We start from the raw sequence: 18,384 nt of genomic DNA, 5'->3' as shown, positions 1-18,384 counted from the left end.
AAAAACGATGGAGGCGCTGTCAAGCATCTCAAAAGATGAATTTAGACAATGTTTTGAAAAATGGAATAAAAGACTAGACAAGTGTATTAGTGTAAGTGGAGAGTACTTTGAAGGGGATTGAAGGTTTGTGCTTAAAATTTGAATAAATAAGTTTAAAAAAAGATAAGTTCGGTTTCTTTTGGGTACCTCCTCGTATATTTATTTATTTATTTATTTACATATGAATCCAAATCAGAGCATTCCAATTACCTGTACACATAACAATTACATGTAACCAGTCCCTGCCCATCTGCATTTCACTGAGTACACTATATATATCAGGGGCAAGCAGTAGCGTAGTTGGATGATGCACTGTGCTACAAACCAGAAGGTCATGAGTTCAAGTCCCAATGAGGTGGATTTTTTTTTCAACTGACCTAACCCTTCCAGCTGCACTATGACCCTGGGGTCAACTCAGCCTCTAACAGAAATGAGTACCAGGAATTTTGATGGGAGGGTGACGTGCTGTGATGCATGTATACTCTGAATGGTTTGAGTCCACATGGCAACTGTGTCACTATGAAAATACAAAGTCAGTTTACTGTTCGTCAATAAATGTCCATAGGCCAATAGTGTAAGAAGTAAGTAAAAAATGTAAAGTTGTCCCTGTGCTTAACTAATTAAGCAATATGCCATTAAGGCATATGGGGGAGTGGACATACAGATCCACATTTTCTTGACCTCGTCACTAGCTGGAGGTGAATAGTCAGCTTCATGCCCCTGCTGCTTTACCCGTGGAAAGAGCCCCCCATACTCATCGGATAGGAGGCTGGGTGGGCCCTAGAGCCAGTCTGGATGATGTGGATCCTGCCAGGACTCAAACTCTGATCCCTCGGTCAGCCAGACCATCGACAGTCCTTATAACAACTGAATTATCCTGGATCCTTTAGAGTCCAAAAAGGCAACATAAATTTCCAATGTACAATTCTACTTTACCTCCTACTGTCCTCCCAACTCTGCAACCAGACAAGTGCTGAGTAAGAGATGACAACCCAAACTTAAAGGCTGAAGATGTGACAATGTGCTACCTGGTTCAGAGTATTGCACACCACAAGGGGTGATGAAAGAGGTGTATAGACCAATGATGAAACAATAATTAGTAGGGGAAAACAAAGGAAGCTCAGAAGAAAACCAGCTCCAGTGCCACCTCAGCCACCATGAATCTCACATGAAACGCTGGACTGAAATGGGCCTCTGCAGTGAGAAGCCAGTGTCTAAACCACACAGCCGATGGGCCTAGGAGGACAGAATTATAAATCTGCTATCAAAATAAAATCAGGGAGAAAGAGAGACACACATATAAATACAGAAATATACAAGATGTCTAAAGAAAAAACTACACTTTTAGAAATTCTAGTGTAAAATCAACAGAAGCTACAAGGTACAACTTTCACACATGAGACTGCATTAATAAAAGATCTTTTACCTTAATAAATTTCATTCTTTGGGCAAACAAATGCCACAGAAGGGCATTAGTCTGCCATCTGTTGATGGCAGGTTGATATATTACCATAATCTAGGCATGAAGTTTAAAATGGCTCTCAGACATGGTGTGGCTCTTTGGACAGAATAGCTGCTGACAAGTAAATATGTATGTATGTATGTATGTAAGCAAGCTATTACACCATGCCAAAGCTCAAGTGGTTAGTCGGTGGCTGCCCACTGCAATGGCCTGCATTTGATCCCGGATCTGGGCAAGTGGGATTTGTGGTGGACAAAGTGGCACTGGGGCGGGTTTCTCCACGTACTTTGGCTTCCCCTGCTAATCTTCATTCCACCAAATTCTCCATAATTATAATCACCCAGGGCAGGTACAATAGGCCAATCAGTGGCCAATGTGCCGAGTGGACCCAGCTGGACTCCACCCCCCCACTAGCAAATTTAAAAAAAAGCAAGCTATTAACACTCAGAATTACTGGGTTTTCCGACTTCATCCACTGTGCAGTATTCTGAAAAACTATAGAACACAACATTTCAGACAATGGATCTGTTTCCATCCTCAGGTGAGGGGAAGGCGGACACCTACTCTTTTGGTTCTCTTATAAAGGGACAGAAACAATTCCAGTTTCAAAAACGGTGTGTTCTCTAGTTTTTTTTTCTTTTTTATTCCAGAATGCCAGATGATGGGCAAAGTCCAAAGACCTGGTAATTCTGAGTGTTATACACCATCAGAATCCTTTAGAATCTATTAGCTAGAGACACTGTTAGCTCACAATTGGTTCAGGGCATTCAAGTTCATCTGATGAGTTCTAAAGCAGTAAAATGTGTTACTGAATCACAACTGTACAAAAACTTAACATGTATGCAGTGCCATCATCCAATCTAAGACATCTTCTCTGTCTGCTACTATGGCCATTACTCTCATTCTACCTCTGGCCACCATAGTCCAGTTGCACTACTGTCAGGCCTAATGAGCCTGGGTGACTGGTATGGAATATGTATTAACAAAATGAATAATACTGTTCACAGTGGGGAAAGATGTGTTATTCTTAAACTGATATTTTGTGATGGTGTGCACAACATAACTACCATACATAAGGTCCAACGTCAGAACAATCTAGCATCCAAACTCTATTTAACATTACTCTCAAATCCGTACTGACGAAAGGTGGGAGAGGAACTAGCTATGCTAAAAACCAAACAGCACTGCTAACCACATCTGAGGGTTTTACACCAATTCTGTCATACATTATTTGTATTACGGTTCATTTTGCTTTTAGTATGTTACTCATTGGTTCACAACCCAATCATAACATCCATTACTTAAAAAATATAGATATATACAAAATACAAGTTTCAAGAACTTCTAAATAAACAGTTATCAAGATAATCATATAGCTCACTGGCAATAAAATACTGTTGGTAGACGTAAGCTATGTAGACCATAAATGAGTGAGCACACATGTTTTCAGTACATATTTTGATTTGGGTATGTTTTGATTTGTATATGTGAAGCATAGTATAGTACATAGCAGAAGACATTTATATCTAATTGTGTGTGTTCTTCGTGGAAGATGTGTCATATGTCAGCCTGGACACATCACTCACCAAAATATACAATTAGAATAGAACAGAGAATATAACAGATTAAGTTTATAGTTTGAAAGCAGGTTAAGTTAACAGTATGAAAGCTTATATCAAAAGTAATGAGACTTCTCTGTTAATTCTCAATGGGTGTTACAGCAGTTTAATAAAAAAGAACAAATATACTGACCTGACACCACTGTTTGCTGCAAAAGAACAGCTGACTGTTTGCAGGACACCATACGTATCATGTTCAGTTATATTGAGCGATTTCAAAGCATTATTAATGTTGAGTTCTAAAATATCATGTAAATCTCCTGTCACATTGTCTGCAAAGTAAAAGGAATCAGTTATTAATTATAAATAGAATGATAAGGCAGGATTTCATGGCAAATGTGAAGTTTACAATTTCATGAATCTTCAATATTGGACTGTAAAATCAAAGTTTAGGAAGATGTTTACATAATATTTTGAAGACCACTGCAACTAACATTGATCAGAACAACTATGTAAACTCTCAGCTACAATGAAGACCCAAGGATTTCACAAAATACAAAGCTAACTGCATGTTTCATTTTTCTATCAGCAGTGTATATTTGAAAGTGCTTACATTTTCATTGTCTTATGTTGAGCTGTTTTACACTTAAACTTTCTGTACTACATAAAAAAAATGTTAAAATTCTGAGTCAACTACAAATTTCATAAATAACAGAATGTATAGATTATGGAAGAAATTGGAAAGAGCATACTGTCAAATGTATGATGGGAAGTCGTAATGTTTCAATTATCACCATGAGAAAATTATAATTCCAAAATATCATTCTATATAGGAGATAGCCCATTTCCTGAGATTGCCAAACAGTCATATTTTCCCATGACAAGTGTACAGAGGGAGCCACCTAAGGGGCAGAAGCAAAATGACATCAGTTGAGAAAGTGGAGGCTCGTGCTGTGATACAGTTCCTGCATTTGCAAGGGAAGTCTGCCAAGGAGATCCATTACCAGATGGCAGCTGTGTATCAGGAGGGTGTATCATCATATGACAAAGTGGTCAGGTGGAAGTGGCGCTTTCATTGTGGACAGACAAACCTCAAAAATGAACCCCCAAGTGGAAGACCATCTTTTGCTGAGGAACTGGGAATTCTGGCACAAGTGGAAGCTTTGATCCTATTTGATAGGCACATAACTATCAAAGCTATTGTTCATGAGGTCCACATTAGCCATGGGTTGGTTTTCAACATCATCCATGAAAAGTTACACCTGACAAAGGTCACTGCGTGTTGTGTGCCATGACTGTTGACACCAGTTCAAAAACAGCAACAGAGGGATGTGGCAAAGAAACTTTTGCAGTTGTGTCAAGACGAATAGGTGGAATTTTTTGACCACCTGATCATGATGGATGAACGTTGAGTCTATCATTATAACCCTGAAACAAATGAAATGAGCAAGCAGTGGAAACATGCAGATTCACTGCCACCAAAGGCTAAATCCCAGCTGTCATCAGGAAAGGTGATGTTGAGTGTGTTCTGGAATCGGCATGGTGTCATCATGACCAGCTATGCACAAAAGGTCATCACCATCACTGGCAAGTACTACCGGAACCTTCTGAGAGAATTACGGAAGGGGAAATCAAGAAAAAACGATGTGGAATGCTGGGAAAACGTGTGTGCGACTTCTTCATGACAACACACTGGCTCATGCTGCTCATGCTATGACAGTTGCTGCCAGTTTGGGATATGAAATTCTCCCCCATCCACCATATTCACCAGACCTGACACTGAGCGACTTCTTCCTCTTTCCATGGCTAAAGAAGCCACTTCGTGGTAAGCGATTCTAAGATGATCATGTCATTTCTGCAGTGGAAGACTTTCTAACCAGTCTAAATGAGACCTTCTATGATCAAGGTATCCAGCAGCTAATGCATCGTTGGGGAAAATGTGTGGCCTTGCAGGGGGCATATGTAGAGAAGGGCTATCTCACATACAATTTCTTGCACCTGTGTCTCTATTTCTTCTGGGTGATGATGAAAATGTTATGACTTCTACACGTATGAGTGACCGTAGATGGGGTTTTGATTGGTAATTGGATTTGCTGAACTCTTACAGTATGCAACTATAAGTAATTACAGCGCTATCAATAATTCACATTTTACAATTTACTACAGCACACACTAAGTCTTTTCAGTCTGCTGCGTCTTCACCAATTGTTGCCTGGTAATGGCTTCCAACAGTGGACTATCCTTCTGCCTCAGCTACCAGCTTCCAATAGCAACAGCTCACAATGACTGAGCTGCAGCAGTCCTCTAAATGACTGTTCACCAACCAACTCGCTCCACTCCACTGCACTAACTCAACGAACTTGATCAGTTGAGTCACACAGCCTTGGATTAGACCCACACAGAACACCACTTGCAACATCTCTTCTATTGTTGAGTGACATCACTGCAGACATGACACGTTCATCTGTTGCGTGTGTACCTTGCAATGGATCTACATGCTACAATATTGACAGAATGAGCTTTTAGAGGATTCTAAAGAAAAATTTAAAAACAATTAAAATGACAAAAAGTTTGTAAACCCCTCTGGCATGATGAACAGATTCTTTTGTAATTCCCATAATAGATCTCAACAGGATTTAATACTAGAAATGGTGATCAGGATTACTTTCACATGGATTGTTATAGTTAACTGTATTGTGGCATGCAGACCCATTGCTAGGCAATGACTGCATAATAAACAGCTATACAAAAGCTGTTTCTAAGTAACAGCTCTGAAACAAACGTGTCTCCTCAGCAAAAAGGAATGCAGGAATAATGCGGTATATGCCGAGAAGTTATAAGCAGGGCCAGTTAGCTGTTGAGTGAGTTAGATAACCATTAGGGTTCAATTGTTGTGAGCTGCTCTGTTAGAAGATGGTAGCTGAGGCTAGGAACAGTTTGGGAACCCACAGTAAGAGGAATGTCTGCAATGAAGCTGCTACCAAGCAATGGCAGTGAACAGGTGTGTGCATGTGTGTGCGTGCATATAGCAGTGAAAAGTGTAGCCATACGCTGTATCAAAGAATCGAATAAATCCCGTCATCAATCCATACTCCATCTATATTCACACTGCATAAAATTGTGACTGTATTTTATGTCTCTTAATGTGATATTCTGAAGTTTCTATTGTCACAATGGATCTCATCGTTCTGTTCCACAATGATGTGGCAAAGAGGAGTCACACATGATCCACTTTTAACGTTTCATTTTCATTTTAAAGTGTGACCCTCACTGCTCTCACAGCCTGCTCATACATGGGAACAACAGCATTACACAATTCCATAACATCTGGAATAAGATGCCCCTGAAACCATTACAAAAAAATTCTGCCTTCTTGTAGCCAACCTTATCACTGTATCCTCTATGGTAACTCCCATTTTTCTACCTCATTCCTAAATAACACAACAGGAACTTTGCTACACTGCAACTTTGAAAATTTTCTTACCAGACCTGATTCAAAAATTGGGATTTTTATTAATCCTTTAAAGCCCAGTATTTCTACATGTACCATCAACTTTAACATACTAAACATATGCATCGTACCCACACAGCATATCAGTGTGTAAATGGTTTTCACTTGTTTCCCTAACAGAATTAACCGCCCGATCCTTCCAGTGGAGATATAATGTGTTTCCTGTGGGGTTAGAACTGAACTCTCATATTTTATTTAGAAGAAATTAAAGAGTTAAAATGCTGAGGTGTTCTATATTCATGGTTGCTCTTTCATTGAAATTATATGGAAAATGAAAACAGAGAGTGATCAGGCAAGATGCTTACAGAAACCAGGGCCAGGCACTACCTCCCAGACACCATATGAAACCTAACATAAATAATTAATGAAGAAGAGAAAACTAAATCCATTAAACTCTACAACTATCAACAACATGCGGGAATCTTCCAAAACCACAATGAAAAGTTTGGAGAAAGAAAACTGTTTTAAAGTGGACAATAAGAGGAAAACTAAATCTGGTGATAATGTTTTAGCTAAATTCTCAAAATATCACAACTTACAGAATCTATATTTTTACTTTTCTAAATTAGTTTCTTGCATTCTGTTTTACATGCAGCCTCTTAACTGTTTCAACATGTGCATGACATACAATTCTGTATACAGTGATAACATGTATCAATAAATTCTCTCAAGGCATTTCATGAAGAAACGGTTGGTTGTTCGGTTAGTTTGTGAGGCTCTGCCAACTGTGAAGGTTATGTAGGAATGAATGGTTATAAACAGAATATGTATGGCCAACTGCCACTGGCAAGTTAATGCAGATTAGTGGTGAGTACAAAAATATTTACAAGCATATTGCTAGTCTACCGGTTGGTGCATCTGCTTAAGTGGATAGTGTTTTTAAACTGTATTTCTGGAGCCATGAATATGAACAAAGACTTGTGAGAAATTATGAAGCAAGCATTCCCTGTGAGTCTGAGAAAGACCATGAAAACCACTCAGGACAGCCGGTCAACCAGTAATCAAATGTTAGATATCAAACACAATTTTCTACCTCTGACCACACACGAACAGTTAAAGCAAGCACTATAATACGATTATAGTATGTGTTGCTTATTTACTGATGCTGCATCAATTGCAGATATTATTATTACTGTCAAACGACCAGGCAACAGCAGAACTACTATAAGGTTATCTGCTCACATCAAATCATTTGGATGATGCCATTATCATCAATTTAAGTACAACTAAAGTAAGTTAATATGAAGAGTACAATCTTCTACACTCTGTTGAAAATGAATGATGCTTCGAAGGAACATGTCGCCTCCATCTTCAAGGTCGAAGAACAAGCTGAGCAAGCAGAGCAATCAGCTAGCCAGAATTTTGGATTATATAGGAAACGGGAGGAAAATGGAAGAGTGGATCTGAGTTCCCATTGGCTCACCTGGTTGGCCCTCATATGACTACCAAGTGAACCAACAGTAGACAAGAACAGGCGTTAAGGATGGCCCTGAAAAGGGGAGGTTTTGCTGGTCTAGGAGCAAGACAAGGGAAAAAATATAAGGGTGTGGTGGGCAGGGCACCAATGCATAAGGGAGAGAAGTCATGTGAGAGAGTTGCAGACATGTAGTGGGGGATGACGGAGCAGAGGTAGTGGTGGGAAGTTAGGACATCAGGGTGGAGGCTGGTGAGTGCCCAGAGAGGGCACTGTTTGTGCCCTGGTAAGGGCAGTGTGCACAGACCTGCCTCTCTTCATATTCTTGGGATGGAACTCAATCTCAGTTGCCTCCCTGACAATGCAATCCATGTATCTGTATTTGACTGAGGGGATGGCAGTGTGGCATGGTGCTCAGAGTTCATACTGGGATCCACCACAGCTGGCTTTTCGAATGTTCTAGACAGACATATAGCTGGTGCTCCTTCAACCTGGTAATCGAACAGCCCATCTGTCTAATGTATACACCCAATACCAACATGTAATGGCCCTATAAACCAAAATTCCAGCTAGCCAACTGCTTTGCTTGCCACCTTCTTTCACATTAGTATTTTGCTTGGCTTATTCTTCGAACCTGGAGATAGAGAAAATATGTTCAACCAAAATGTCGGTTGATTTACAAGGGACGATGTGGCGTTATGTCCCAGAAGATGGTATTCTTCTTAACCACCGCTGTGAGAACCTCAAATCCTACCTAAGTTTACATACATCATGACCATACTGCAGTGCTATACCACGGACAATCACAAATTGAATGTAATAAATACAAAAACTCCAAATCTTACATAAGTTAATATAAATTAAATTAAAATAATATAACCTAATGCCGATTAAAAATTTGACAAGAAAAATCAGACTAGGTCAAAACATAAAACATACCCCAACTAAAGGTGATAAAAATATCAAGGCAACTGATGACTTCAGCTCTATGCTGGCATCAATGATCACTGTTAACATGTTGAGGTTACTGGATTTTTGAACTTCATCCATCACCCTGTACTCTAAAGAACACAATGCTTCAGAAACTGGATCTGTTTCTATACTCAGGTGAAAGAGGGGGAGGCATCTACTCTGTTGCATCCATTAGAACAGTGTTCCGCAACCGGTGTGCCGTCACAAGGAGAGAGGTGTGACGCGAGCTTTTACCTATTGTAAGAAATTAATTGTCGAATTTTATTCGTTTTATTTTATCCCCGTTACCATGTTTCATATGCTTGTATTTTATTCTCAGCCAATGCACTGATTAAACAAGATGATGCTTATTTATTCTTTATTACATGCTGTGATCTTTTATGTACAGTAACGTTGTATTCTAAGAAACGAAAATTATTTACTCACAGTTGTTGTTATATCATAGTTTTCATTATTGATTTATTTTTATTTTTCTCGCATCTACGCAGCTTCTTTGATATGCTTGCCGCATGTTCTGTGTACGTGCTTTTCCCTAAAACTGCAGGGATTAGCATGGGTTTTCCTGTCTTTTATAACGCTGTTTCGGTATTTGCCCCTGTTTGTTAGAAGTTAGAGCTTCTTCAACTTTATGACTTTCTTCCTGTAACGATGCACCCACCGATTGTTGGACTTCATTTAAAATTATAAATATTTCAAAAATAAGTCGATATTGTGTCACTTCTTCCGTTTGAAGAGTAGAGATCCCGCGTTTTACAATTGTTTCAGTTCTATCACAGCTGTGCTCTGAAGTAGTTCGCAAATTTTGGTTGCTAGTTAGAGAATTACAGATGGGTCGTTTGAGATGTCCCCGACTGTATGGCCTCTTGCTGACGGCAATAAAGTGATGGACACAATTAAAGAACATTTAGAAATGCTGCAGCAGAAATTCATTAAGTATTTTGGAGAGAGTGTACAAGATTTTGACTGGGTTCGTGATCCATTTGTTGTGAATTCAGAACATCTTCCAATTAATATACAAGAGGAACTCACAGATTTAAAAGCAGACAGAACATTGAAACTAAAACTTCTCGAAGTGCCTTTGGATACGTTTTGGTTGGCAATAAGGAGTGGATACCCAGCTATCTCCGAGATGGCAGTTAATGTGTTACTGTCATTTTCAACTACATATTTGTGTGAACTTGGCTTCTCGACATTAACTGAAATTAAGACATCAAAGAGGGAGAGGCTCAAATCCATCGATGAAGAAATGAGACTTGCGTTGTCAACGATTCCACCACGGATCAGTCGCCTGTGTGCCGCTAAGCAGGTGTGAGTAGAATTACTGTATTTCTTTTAATAGTAATAGAAGTGTATTTTCTACACTCTACAGTGAATTAAAGTTCATTAACTGTTAATAAATGCATGAGTCATTTCTGTTTAATGATAATAAAATAACAGTATAATAATAATTATAGTAATAAGTTGATCATGTTACATATTTATATTAATTGTCTGATATCATGCGTTTTTGAAGGGAATAACATTTTGGTGTGCCATGTTGAGTCATGGATACTTCATGGTGTGCTATGAGTAGAAAAAGGTTGCGGAACACTGCATTTGAAAGAGCCAACCTTAATCTGGTGTTATACAGTGACACAAAAATCTTCCAATTATTCCTATGTATTGGTGTTCATGGATTTGGTTGTTGGATTAATTTTATGCATGTCTTTTCCACTTCCTCTTCTGTCTCAGTTTCAGGTATAAACATCCATTTCCACAATTTTTTCTGTCTCTCCCACTGAGAAACCCCAATCTCAGGTATATACTGTATATAGTTGTAGTTATCTTCTAGTGTTGCATCCAGTCAGATAGACTGTCTCAAATCTGAGACAGTAAAATATGGTCACGAGTCCCAAGGGACTCAGACTCGGAAGCATACACAAATGACAGACCTGTCCTCTTGTTAGAGACGGTATCCCACAGAAAAAAAAAGACTAACTGCCAAACGGTAATAATTAATATCTGGTCATGAAAGACTTACTGACTGACTGACTGGCCGTCAGTTGTAATGTGACTTTGGCTTTGACAGTCAGTTCTGTACCCCGTGTGGTGGCAGAGTCGAATACCTCCATCGTGACCCATGCTGTGTTTTTAGAATACCGAATGATCAGACTAAGAACAACTCACAACACTATAATTTACTGCAACATGTGCTTGTTGGCAAATACACAAGACACAATGCAATATGGACAGAAAAATGGCGAACATATATACCCAACAGGTTCCACACTCTACCCAATTGGTTTTCTCTACCTATACATATGCCCCTACTTCACAATCATCAAAAAATTAAAGAAACGCTTTAACCCCCACTAATAATACGAAATGAATAAAACCTATTACATGAAATTACTATCCCTGAACAACCATTACTCTTTGCTTCCATTTGAAATCAATTCTGTATTCTTGGGAGTTGCTGAAAAGTAACAGTACAAATAAACCATACCCAATAGGAATTATTCCTTACTGTACATAATGACACACAATAAATAAGTGTCCATACCAAAATACGCATTACCATCAAGTTTCATGCGTCTATGCATCCTGAAAACAGCATAATTAGGGAGCTACAGAAAATATCATCGTTTTCCGGCATGTGATGCGAATCACTGCGAGGGGCTTCCAACCTGTGTATGTAGGACTACTATTAGGACGGTTGCCAGCTTTTCTCTATACACACCTTTATCGGCTGGTTTCACCAAGATGTTCAAAGCATTACAAAGATTGTTTATATCAAGTTCCATTTTCCCGAACGCTTCCGCTGAAGTACACTTCACATTAATAAAAAAAGAAACACTCAAGCACTACACAAATTTATACAACACCACTATTCTCTCCACACTCCTCAGTTGCAACGGATTCAACATTGGTGACACCGGAACACGGATTACTAAATTACTAACGCTCCAGCTTCTTCTTCTTCTCCTCCACCTCCTCCGCCAACATCACAATCATCACAATCTTCTTCTTCTTCTACTACCTCTACTACTACTACTACTACTACTACTACTACTACCTCCACCGCCACCACCCCACCCCGCTTTAAAACTTCTTCTTCTCCCCCTTCGAAAATAACACTGTCTCATGCCTGTCAATGAGCATATTGATGGTCATTGCCACGGAGCTGTGTTTGGTCTTTAAGGCCGGAAGCACACCAAGGAAGCTGGAAACTTAAACGCAACCGCGATTTCCGAAAAGTGTTATCAGCCGGAGTTGAACACATGTTAGTAAATGCGGCAGCGCAAATTGAGGAAACGGAAACGCAACTTGCGGGGAGACTGAGAAACTCAATTTCCAGGCAACGAAGCTTGAGTTCGAGTGAGTTGCCTCGTAGTTTCTTAGAAATCGGCTGTACCTTGACGCACGGCAGTGATTCGTTTGTTTTTTAATATGGCAAGAAGAATTAAGGAACCTGCCGAAGGTTTTGTGGAAAGTTGATTGAGGAAGAGCTCCTCACCGTAGACGAATATTATTGGAAATAAAGATTTAGATTTTTGCATTTTATAGCGAGAATGTATGATCCGTGATTGAGGTGCTTATGTGAGGTCGATTGTAGGTGGGCTGTTTCGGAAATTAGAATATGAGCAGAAGGAAGAAAGGAATAAAATAATAAGCAGCTCAAAATATTAAAATGATGGTGGTGTTGCATACAATTTTTTCGGGTCTATTGTGCCTGCAGTGCATTTCTTCAGTTATATGTACACCACAGAAAGATTATTTTGATGAGGAGCTGTTATTGAAGCCCTTACCCAGTGGTCATGTTTATGCGTATTTCCAGTTCACAACTTTGTGGGATGTTGATTTTGAAGCCACTTCTTGTAAGTTAAGTAGTTGTGTACATATTGTATTAAAGGTTATGCGTATTGTACATCATCATCTAGCACTCTGGGGATTTTGGCCACATGTTGACCCGATCAGCCGTTATTCATGTAGTATTTATCCGTTCCTTGAGCCATTTGGTTTTCAGATTTTAAATAGTTTGTGACCTATGTTTCGTCACGACCGGTCATGGTGAATCCAACTAGATTTACATTTCGAAAATTTTCTGAATGTGGATTCCGTAGGATTTGATTTTCTCGGAGTGGTGTTTCGCTTTGTGGGGGGCGGAGTCCAACTGAGTCCACTCGGAACGGTGGCCACTGATTGGCCTATTGTAGCCTGCCCCGGGTGATTATGATGATGGAGAATTTGGTGGAATGAAGATTGGCAGGGAAAACCAAAGTACTTTGAGAAAACCCGCCCAGTGCCACTTTGTCCACCACAAATCCCATTTGACCAGACCCGCTATCGAACCCCGGCCGCCGCCGTGGGAAGCCAGCAACTAACCTCTTGAGCTATGGCGCGGCCTTAGAGTGATGGTTATGAAGAGTTCTGTCTTCTGGGATGTAACGCCGTATAGTCCGTTGAAAGTAACTGACATTTCGAAGGATCATGTCACATCCATCTTTAGTGTTGAAGAATAAGCCAAGCAAGAAACCAGCATGAAGCAGGTTGTCTGTCATTGGACTACACAGCGTTATATGGTTGATAGAACTCTGGAATATGGGTTCTGTTCTTAATTCTTTTTAATAAATCATTTTGTTTATGATACTTCCAACTGAAATTTGCTGTTCATCTCAAATTTCTTCAGTTTTAAGGTGTCATATTGTGAATGGTAACCGTAGGCAGCAGCATGTTCTCATTTCTTGACTGTTGAAAGGCATTGAGCCAGACTGTGGCTGTATCTGACACCAATGAGCCTGATGTATCTGAAAATGAACAGATGAGCTTCTGGTACACCTTTCTTTTGCATTTGTTTTATTTTGCTGACCAGAAGTAGAAAAAATGGCTATAGGTATTTTGTAACTTCTGGATGGAAATGTGGCTTCAGTCATGAAACCATGTTTTTTAATAGTATCTACAGATTCAACATTGGGATGGGCATGATAAACTCCATGTGGAATGGAATGAGAGTGCATCATCATCATCATCATCATCAGTTAGTGACATGAACCATTACATCATTGTTGAAAAATTATTCTGTTTTCAACATGTTTGCAGTATTCATAAACCAGTGGAATTCAAACATATGTACACAGAATTTTTCTTCCATATGATTGCCCACACAAGATGTGTCATACCTTTTTTTTTATTGCTAGTGGGGTGGGACTAAGTCCCTTGTACTGCGACCACTTCTGGCCTATTGTACCAGCCCCAGATGATAGGTGAGGGTGATTGTGGAGCAACTGGTGGAATGAAGATTGGCAAGGGAAACTGAAGTACTCAGAGAAAACCTGCCCCAGCACCACTTTGTCCACCACATCCCACTTGACCAGAACCAGGATCAAACCCGGGCTGCTGTGGTGGGAAGCTAGCGAGTAACCGCTTGAGCTATGGCATGGCCAGTGTCATACCTTGGTTCATAAGGTAACTCTGTAACAGGCTGTGGAGGCCTAGAGAGTTGTGACATGTTGAGGCTTCTACATTTTCCTAACAATTGGCTCACAGTTGGTGGTGAGGTTATCAGCCTTACATGCCAGCTGCCCTTTACCCCAGGAAGATTCCTGGTACTGATTTCTGTTAGAGGCTGAGTCGACCCCAGGGCCATAGTGCAGCTGGAAGAATTAGGTCAATTGAAAAAATCAAATGACCTCGTCAGGAGTCGAACCCACGACCTTCCTGCTTGTAGCATAGTGCAAAATATATGGAACAAACTGTAGGTTGATTTGACACCATTATTGAGTTAAGCACTAGCTTAATGTAGCACAGAATAAAAAACATGTTTTCCTCTCACCTTTATTATCATCATTTTAAATGCTTATGATGATTAAGGTTATTACAACACATGTTTGAAATGCCCACCATTAGACTACATGCATTCTTCCAGTCATTGTGCCATTAAATGTTGCCATTGCAGTCACCCAGTTCTTTTGGATACCAACAGTGGCTTCATCTGCTGACTATATTAGCAGTTGCCTTGCTCCTGGTTTATTGCTATGGTACACTGCCAGAACATCATCATCTCCATACTGTTATTCACATTCTGCATTCACTGGCGGGAAGGAATGAGCCTCTCTCAAAGTTCTCTGTATGTTCTTAAATGTTCTGTGATGTGGATATGATTGCCGGTATTCCACCACAGCAGCCCTAGCATTTCCATTGCAGAGATCATATATGAAATCATTTTATCACATTCTTTGTAAATTTGCTAGTTATTTTCACTACAGTTGCACTGCAACACAACACAGCCATGCTGACCTAGACAGTGTACAGATATGAACTCAGTCAAGTTACTGGAGTTCCCGCCTTTTCCACCAGCCCTTAGCTCAGTAACGGTGTCAAATTGGCCTGTATGTTTAGTGGATATTTTTGCCCTAGTACATCACAAAACAGCCAGTATAAAGGAGTACATATATATGTTATATGTTAGAAAAATTAATTTTGTTATTGTAATACTTAAAACATTTCAGCACCTCCTCAGAAAGACTAATGAAATAATTTTTATTTCTCAGTTCAACATTGCCATCTGTTCCCACGGGCTCTTGGAGAAATTGTAGGCCGCTACAATGTCCAGGAGCTTCACATTAGCCTTACTGAAGGGCTTTGGAGACATGAAACTTGGGGTTATCCTGTACATGATGCAGCACCTGGAGCTGAACTCTGGGCATGGTTTAAAGAAAGCACAAAAAAGTAAGCATTTTAATAGAGAAAGAGAGAGAGAGAGAGAGGTGTGTGTGTGCGTTCGTTCATTCGTTCGTTCGTTCGCGCGTCTGCCCATCCATCCAAGCAGAGCATAATTATTCCATCTGCATGATTATTTCAGCACCATTCGAGCATAGCCAAAGTTGGCTTAAGGTAGATTTTCTCACGATTATTACAGTTCTTCTGTGTATTTTGAAAATTTTGTCATTGATACTGAACAGTGTTTGATTTACATATCTCTCTCTTTCAGCATTGATAAAACTTGGAAGGAACTGGCAGGAGCTCTGTCAGGGTTACTCTGTGTTTCATTCAATTTTGTTGATGCATCAAACAGTTTGAATCCTGAATTCACTTTTCGACCAGCTGGAATTGTATCAAGTGGAGCCGTGAATTCATCATACCTCCGTTATTCCACTCTTCCAAGAGAAATTGTTTGTACTGAAAATTTGACCCCATGGAAGAAGCTTCTGCCTTGTGATGCTAAGGTGATGAAATAAAACGGCATTTTATACACAACAGAAACAGTGTAGTGTAATAAAGTAAATCTCTACAGCAATTTTTCTTTCAGAAAGGGCTGTCAACGTTGCTGAATGCTGGCCATATTCATAACACCAACTACCATTCTCTGGGACTTCATTTACGACCAGTATGCAGGGTAAGATTAACTCCGAAGTAAGGCCAGCCATTGAATTCTCTATGTTTACAACCAGTATGCAGGGTAAGATTAATTCAGGAATAAGGCCAGCCACCGAGTTCTCTATGTTTACGACCAGTATGCAGGGTAAGATCAATTCAGAAATAAGGCCAGCCACTGAATTCTCTATGTTTATGACCAGTATGCAGGGTAAGATTAATTCAGAAATAAGGCTAGCCACCGAGTTCTCTATGTTTACGACCAGTATGCAGGGTAAGATCAATTCAGAAATAAGGCCAGCCACTGAGTTCTCTATGTTTACGACCAGTATGCAGGGTAAGATTAATTCAGAAATAAGGCCAGCCACTGAATTCTTTATGTTTAGGACCAGTATGCAACATAAAATTTGTCTAAGTATAAGCTTTTGGTTTTACAAATAAATGTATATGGTTGACCATGCTAACATGGTTGAAAACATGGCTGTAAAGTTGCAAGGTTACCTGGGTCCCCTACTACTATGTAAGTGCTGAACAACAACCAGTTATGTAGAATATTGCACTCTTATCCATAAAATACATTTGTTGACTGGCAATATGCTGTCACATATCTATTTTCAGGATACCACCTGTTCCCAGATGTCAGTGGAGCTACGGCAGACAGTGTCCCTGGTATACGACATGGTCATACTAGGAACAGGGAATCAAGATTGGTCCATAAAGAAGCTTTTTGGAATCGGTTTGAGTGGAGCATGTCCCCTTGCTACAATGAGTAATATTTACATTGACATTGCACTAAATGAGGTGTGTTGACACATTTACATGTCAGCTGCTTTGTTTGTTGACTTCTTAAAAGCCACCATTTCAGAGAAATTTTGGCCTATTTAGTAATTAATTGCAGTTTTCCATGTATTATTATTGTTGTTTGATTGGGCACTAAAATTGGATTGAGACATTGTACATGGACAACTTTATGATATTCAAGTCAAGTATCATACATAAGTGCAACTGCCATTTATTCTATGTATAAAAATAAAAAGAAAAAATGTAGGTAAAATTTTAATACCTAACCTTATACATGCCACAAGCCAATTAGATCTTTTCAAGGTACCTGTGTTAAAACTGCACAGCTGAAAGCAGTAGCTCGATTTTGATCAGCTGGCACAGCATTCCTCTCAGTTAATACTGTCAGATGTGGCATACCATGTTTAGATGAAAGAACAGGCTTTCATATGATCTTTACTTGTGGTTATTAAAAGGTTGTTTAAGGAAGTTTTGTAGGTGTGCCACTGCATCTGTTCTGCAGCATTGGCATTTCTAGAAGTATGGGCTTGGTAGTCAAAGGGCTATAGTACCATTATGTAAACTTTTATACGATAGGAGCCAGGTTTGCTCTGCGAGCACGTATGTCAGTGCTTTCCCCCCTCTTCCCTTTAGTCAGCTGGCATATCGGCTGCAATAACAGCTCCCCTCACCTACCAAAACTTTAGGACAGCTGAGTAGTACCACGTGCAACCAGCCTGTGTAGTGTTCTGTTGGCACACTGTGTTATATTGTCACACAGCGACATTGTGATAGTATTTATACAGAGACTGAATGTAAGGGTGGTGTGTTTTAGCATGATATAGATAGCAATGCCCTGAAGGTGGCCTAGGTGGCTGAAAAGCCTGTTCACATAAGTGATAAATGTAGTTAGACATTATGATAGTGTAAGTTTTCGCTGCGATTTGAAACTGTATGTTTTTAAGGGATGCTATTGTACAATTTCTGTAGGGAGATCATTAATAACATCCATAGGAATACCTTTGAAGCAAAGTATGTTAAAAGAAATTAATAAGATTGAATCTCTTTTACGCACAGCCACAAATTCAGGCATTAATCATTAGAGTCTAATAAGTCAATAACAAAATTTTAAAAGTATAGATTTACTATGAGCATCCCAGAACCTGTAACATGGGGTCACATGATAATGCAAGATCATGATATAACTGAGACTTATTTTGATCATATATTTTCAAAGGCATAAATGAATTCATCGTATTTTGGGGACCAAAAAGAATATGTCTTCTTTGTACAA

The 18,384-nt window shown here is 39.5% G+C and overlaps 2 protein-coding genes across 4 annotated transcripts in view; one reads left to right on the top strand and one right to left on the bottom strand.

Annotated features, from left to right (window-relative positions):
* LOC111868010 (transport and Golgi organization protein 6 homolog) overlaps window positions 1-12,000 on the bottom strand; it is a 38,916-nt gene extending 26,916 nt beyond the window's left edge. The window contains exons 1-2 of the mRNA XM_023858343.2: window positions 11,677-12,000; window positions 3,254-3,392 (exon numbers count right to left, since the gene is read on the bottom strand). Of these exons, the coding sequence (XP_023714111.1) occupies window positions 3,254-3,392; window positions 11,677-11,740 (203 nt within the window). The 5' untranslated portion in view covers window positions 11,741-12,000. The remainder of the gene's footprint in view (window positions 1-3,253; window positions 3,393-11,676) is intronic.
* A 348-nt stretch (window positions 12,001-12,348) lies between these two features.
* LOC111868008 (GPI transamidase component PIG-T) overlaps window positions 12,349-18,384 on the top strand; it is a 34,686-nt gene continuing 28,650 nt past the window's right edge. For all 3 annotated transcript variants that reach the window (XM_023858340.2, XM_023858339.2, XM_033752892.1), the window contains exons 1-5: window positions 12,349-12,814; window positions 15,488-15,665; window positions 15,928-16,162; window positions 16,246-16,332; window positions 16,929-17,111. In XM_023858340.2, the coding sequence (XP_023714108.1) occupies window positions 12,628-12,814; window positions 15,488-15,665; window positions 15,928-16,162; window positions 16,246-16,332; window positions 16,929-17,111 (870 nt within the window). In that variant the 5' untranslated portion in view covers window positions 12,349-12,627. The remainder of the gene's footprint in view (window positions 12,815-15,487; window positions 15,666-15,927; window positions 16,163-16,245; window positions 16,333-16,928; window positions 17,112-18,384) is intronic.

The sequence above is a fragment of the Cryptotermes secundus genome, unplaced genomic scaffold (genome assembly GCF_002891405.2).
Source record: "Cryptotermes secundus unplaced genomic scaffold, Csec_1.0 scaffold508, whole genome shotgun sequence".
Taxonomy (NCBI): Eukaryota; Metazoa; Arthropoda; class Insecta; order Blattodea; family Kalotermitidae; genus Cryptotermes; species Cryptotermes secundus.
This window is presented reverse-complemented; position numbering and strand designations above follow the sequence as displayed.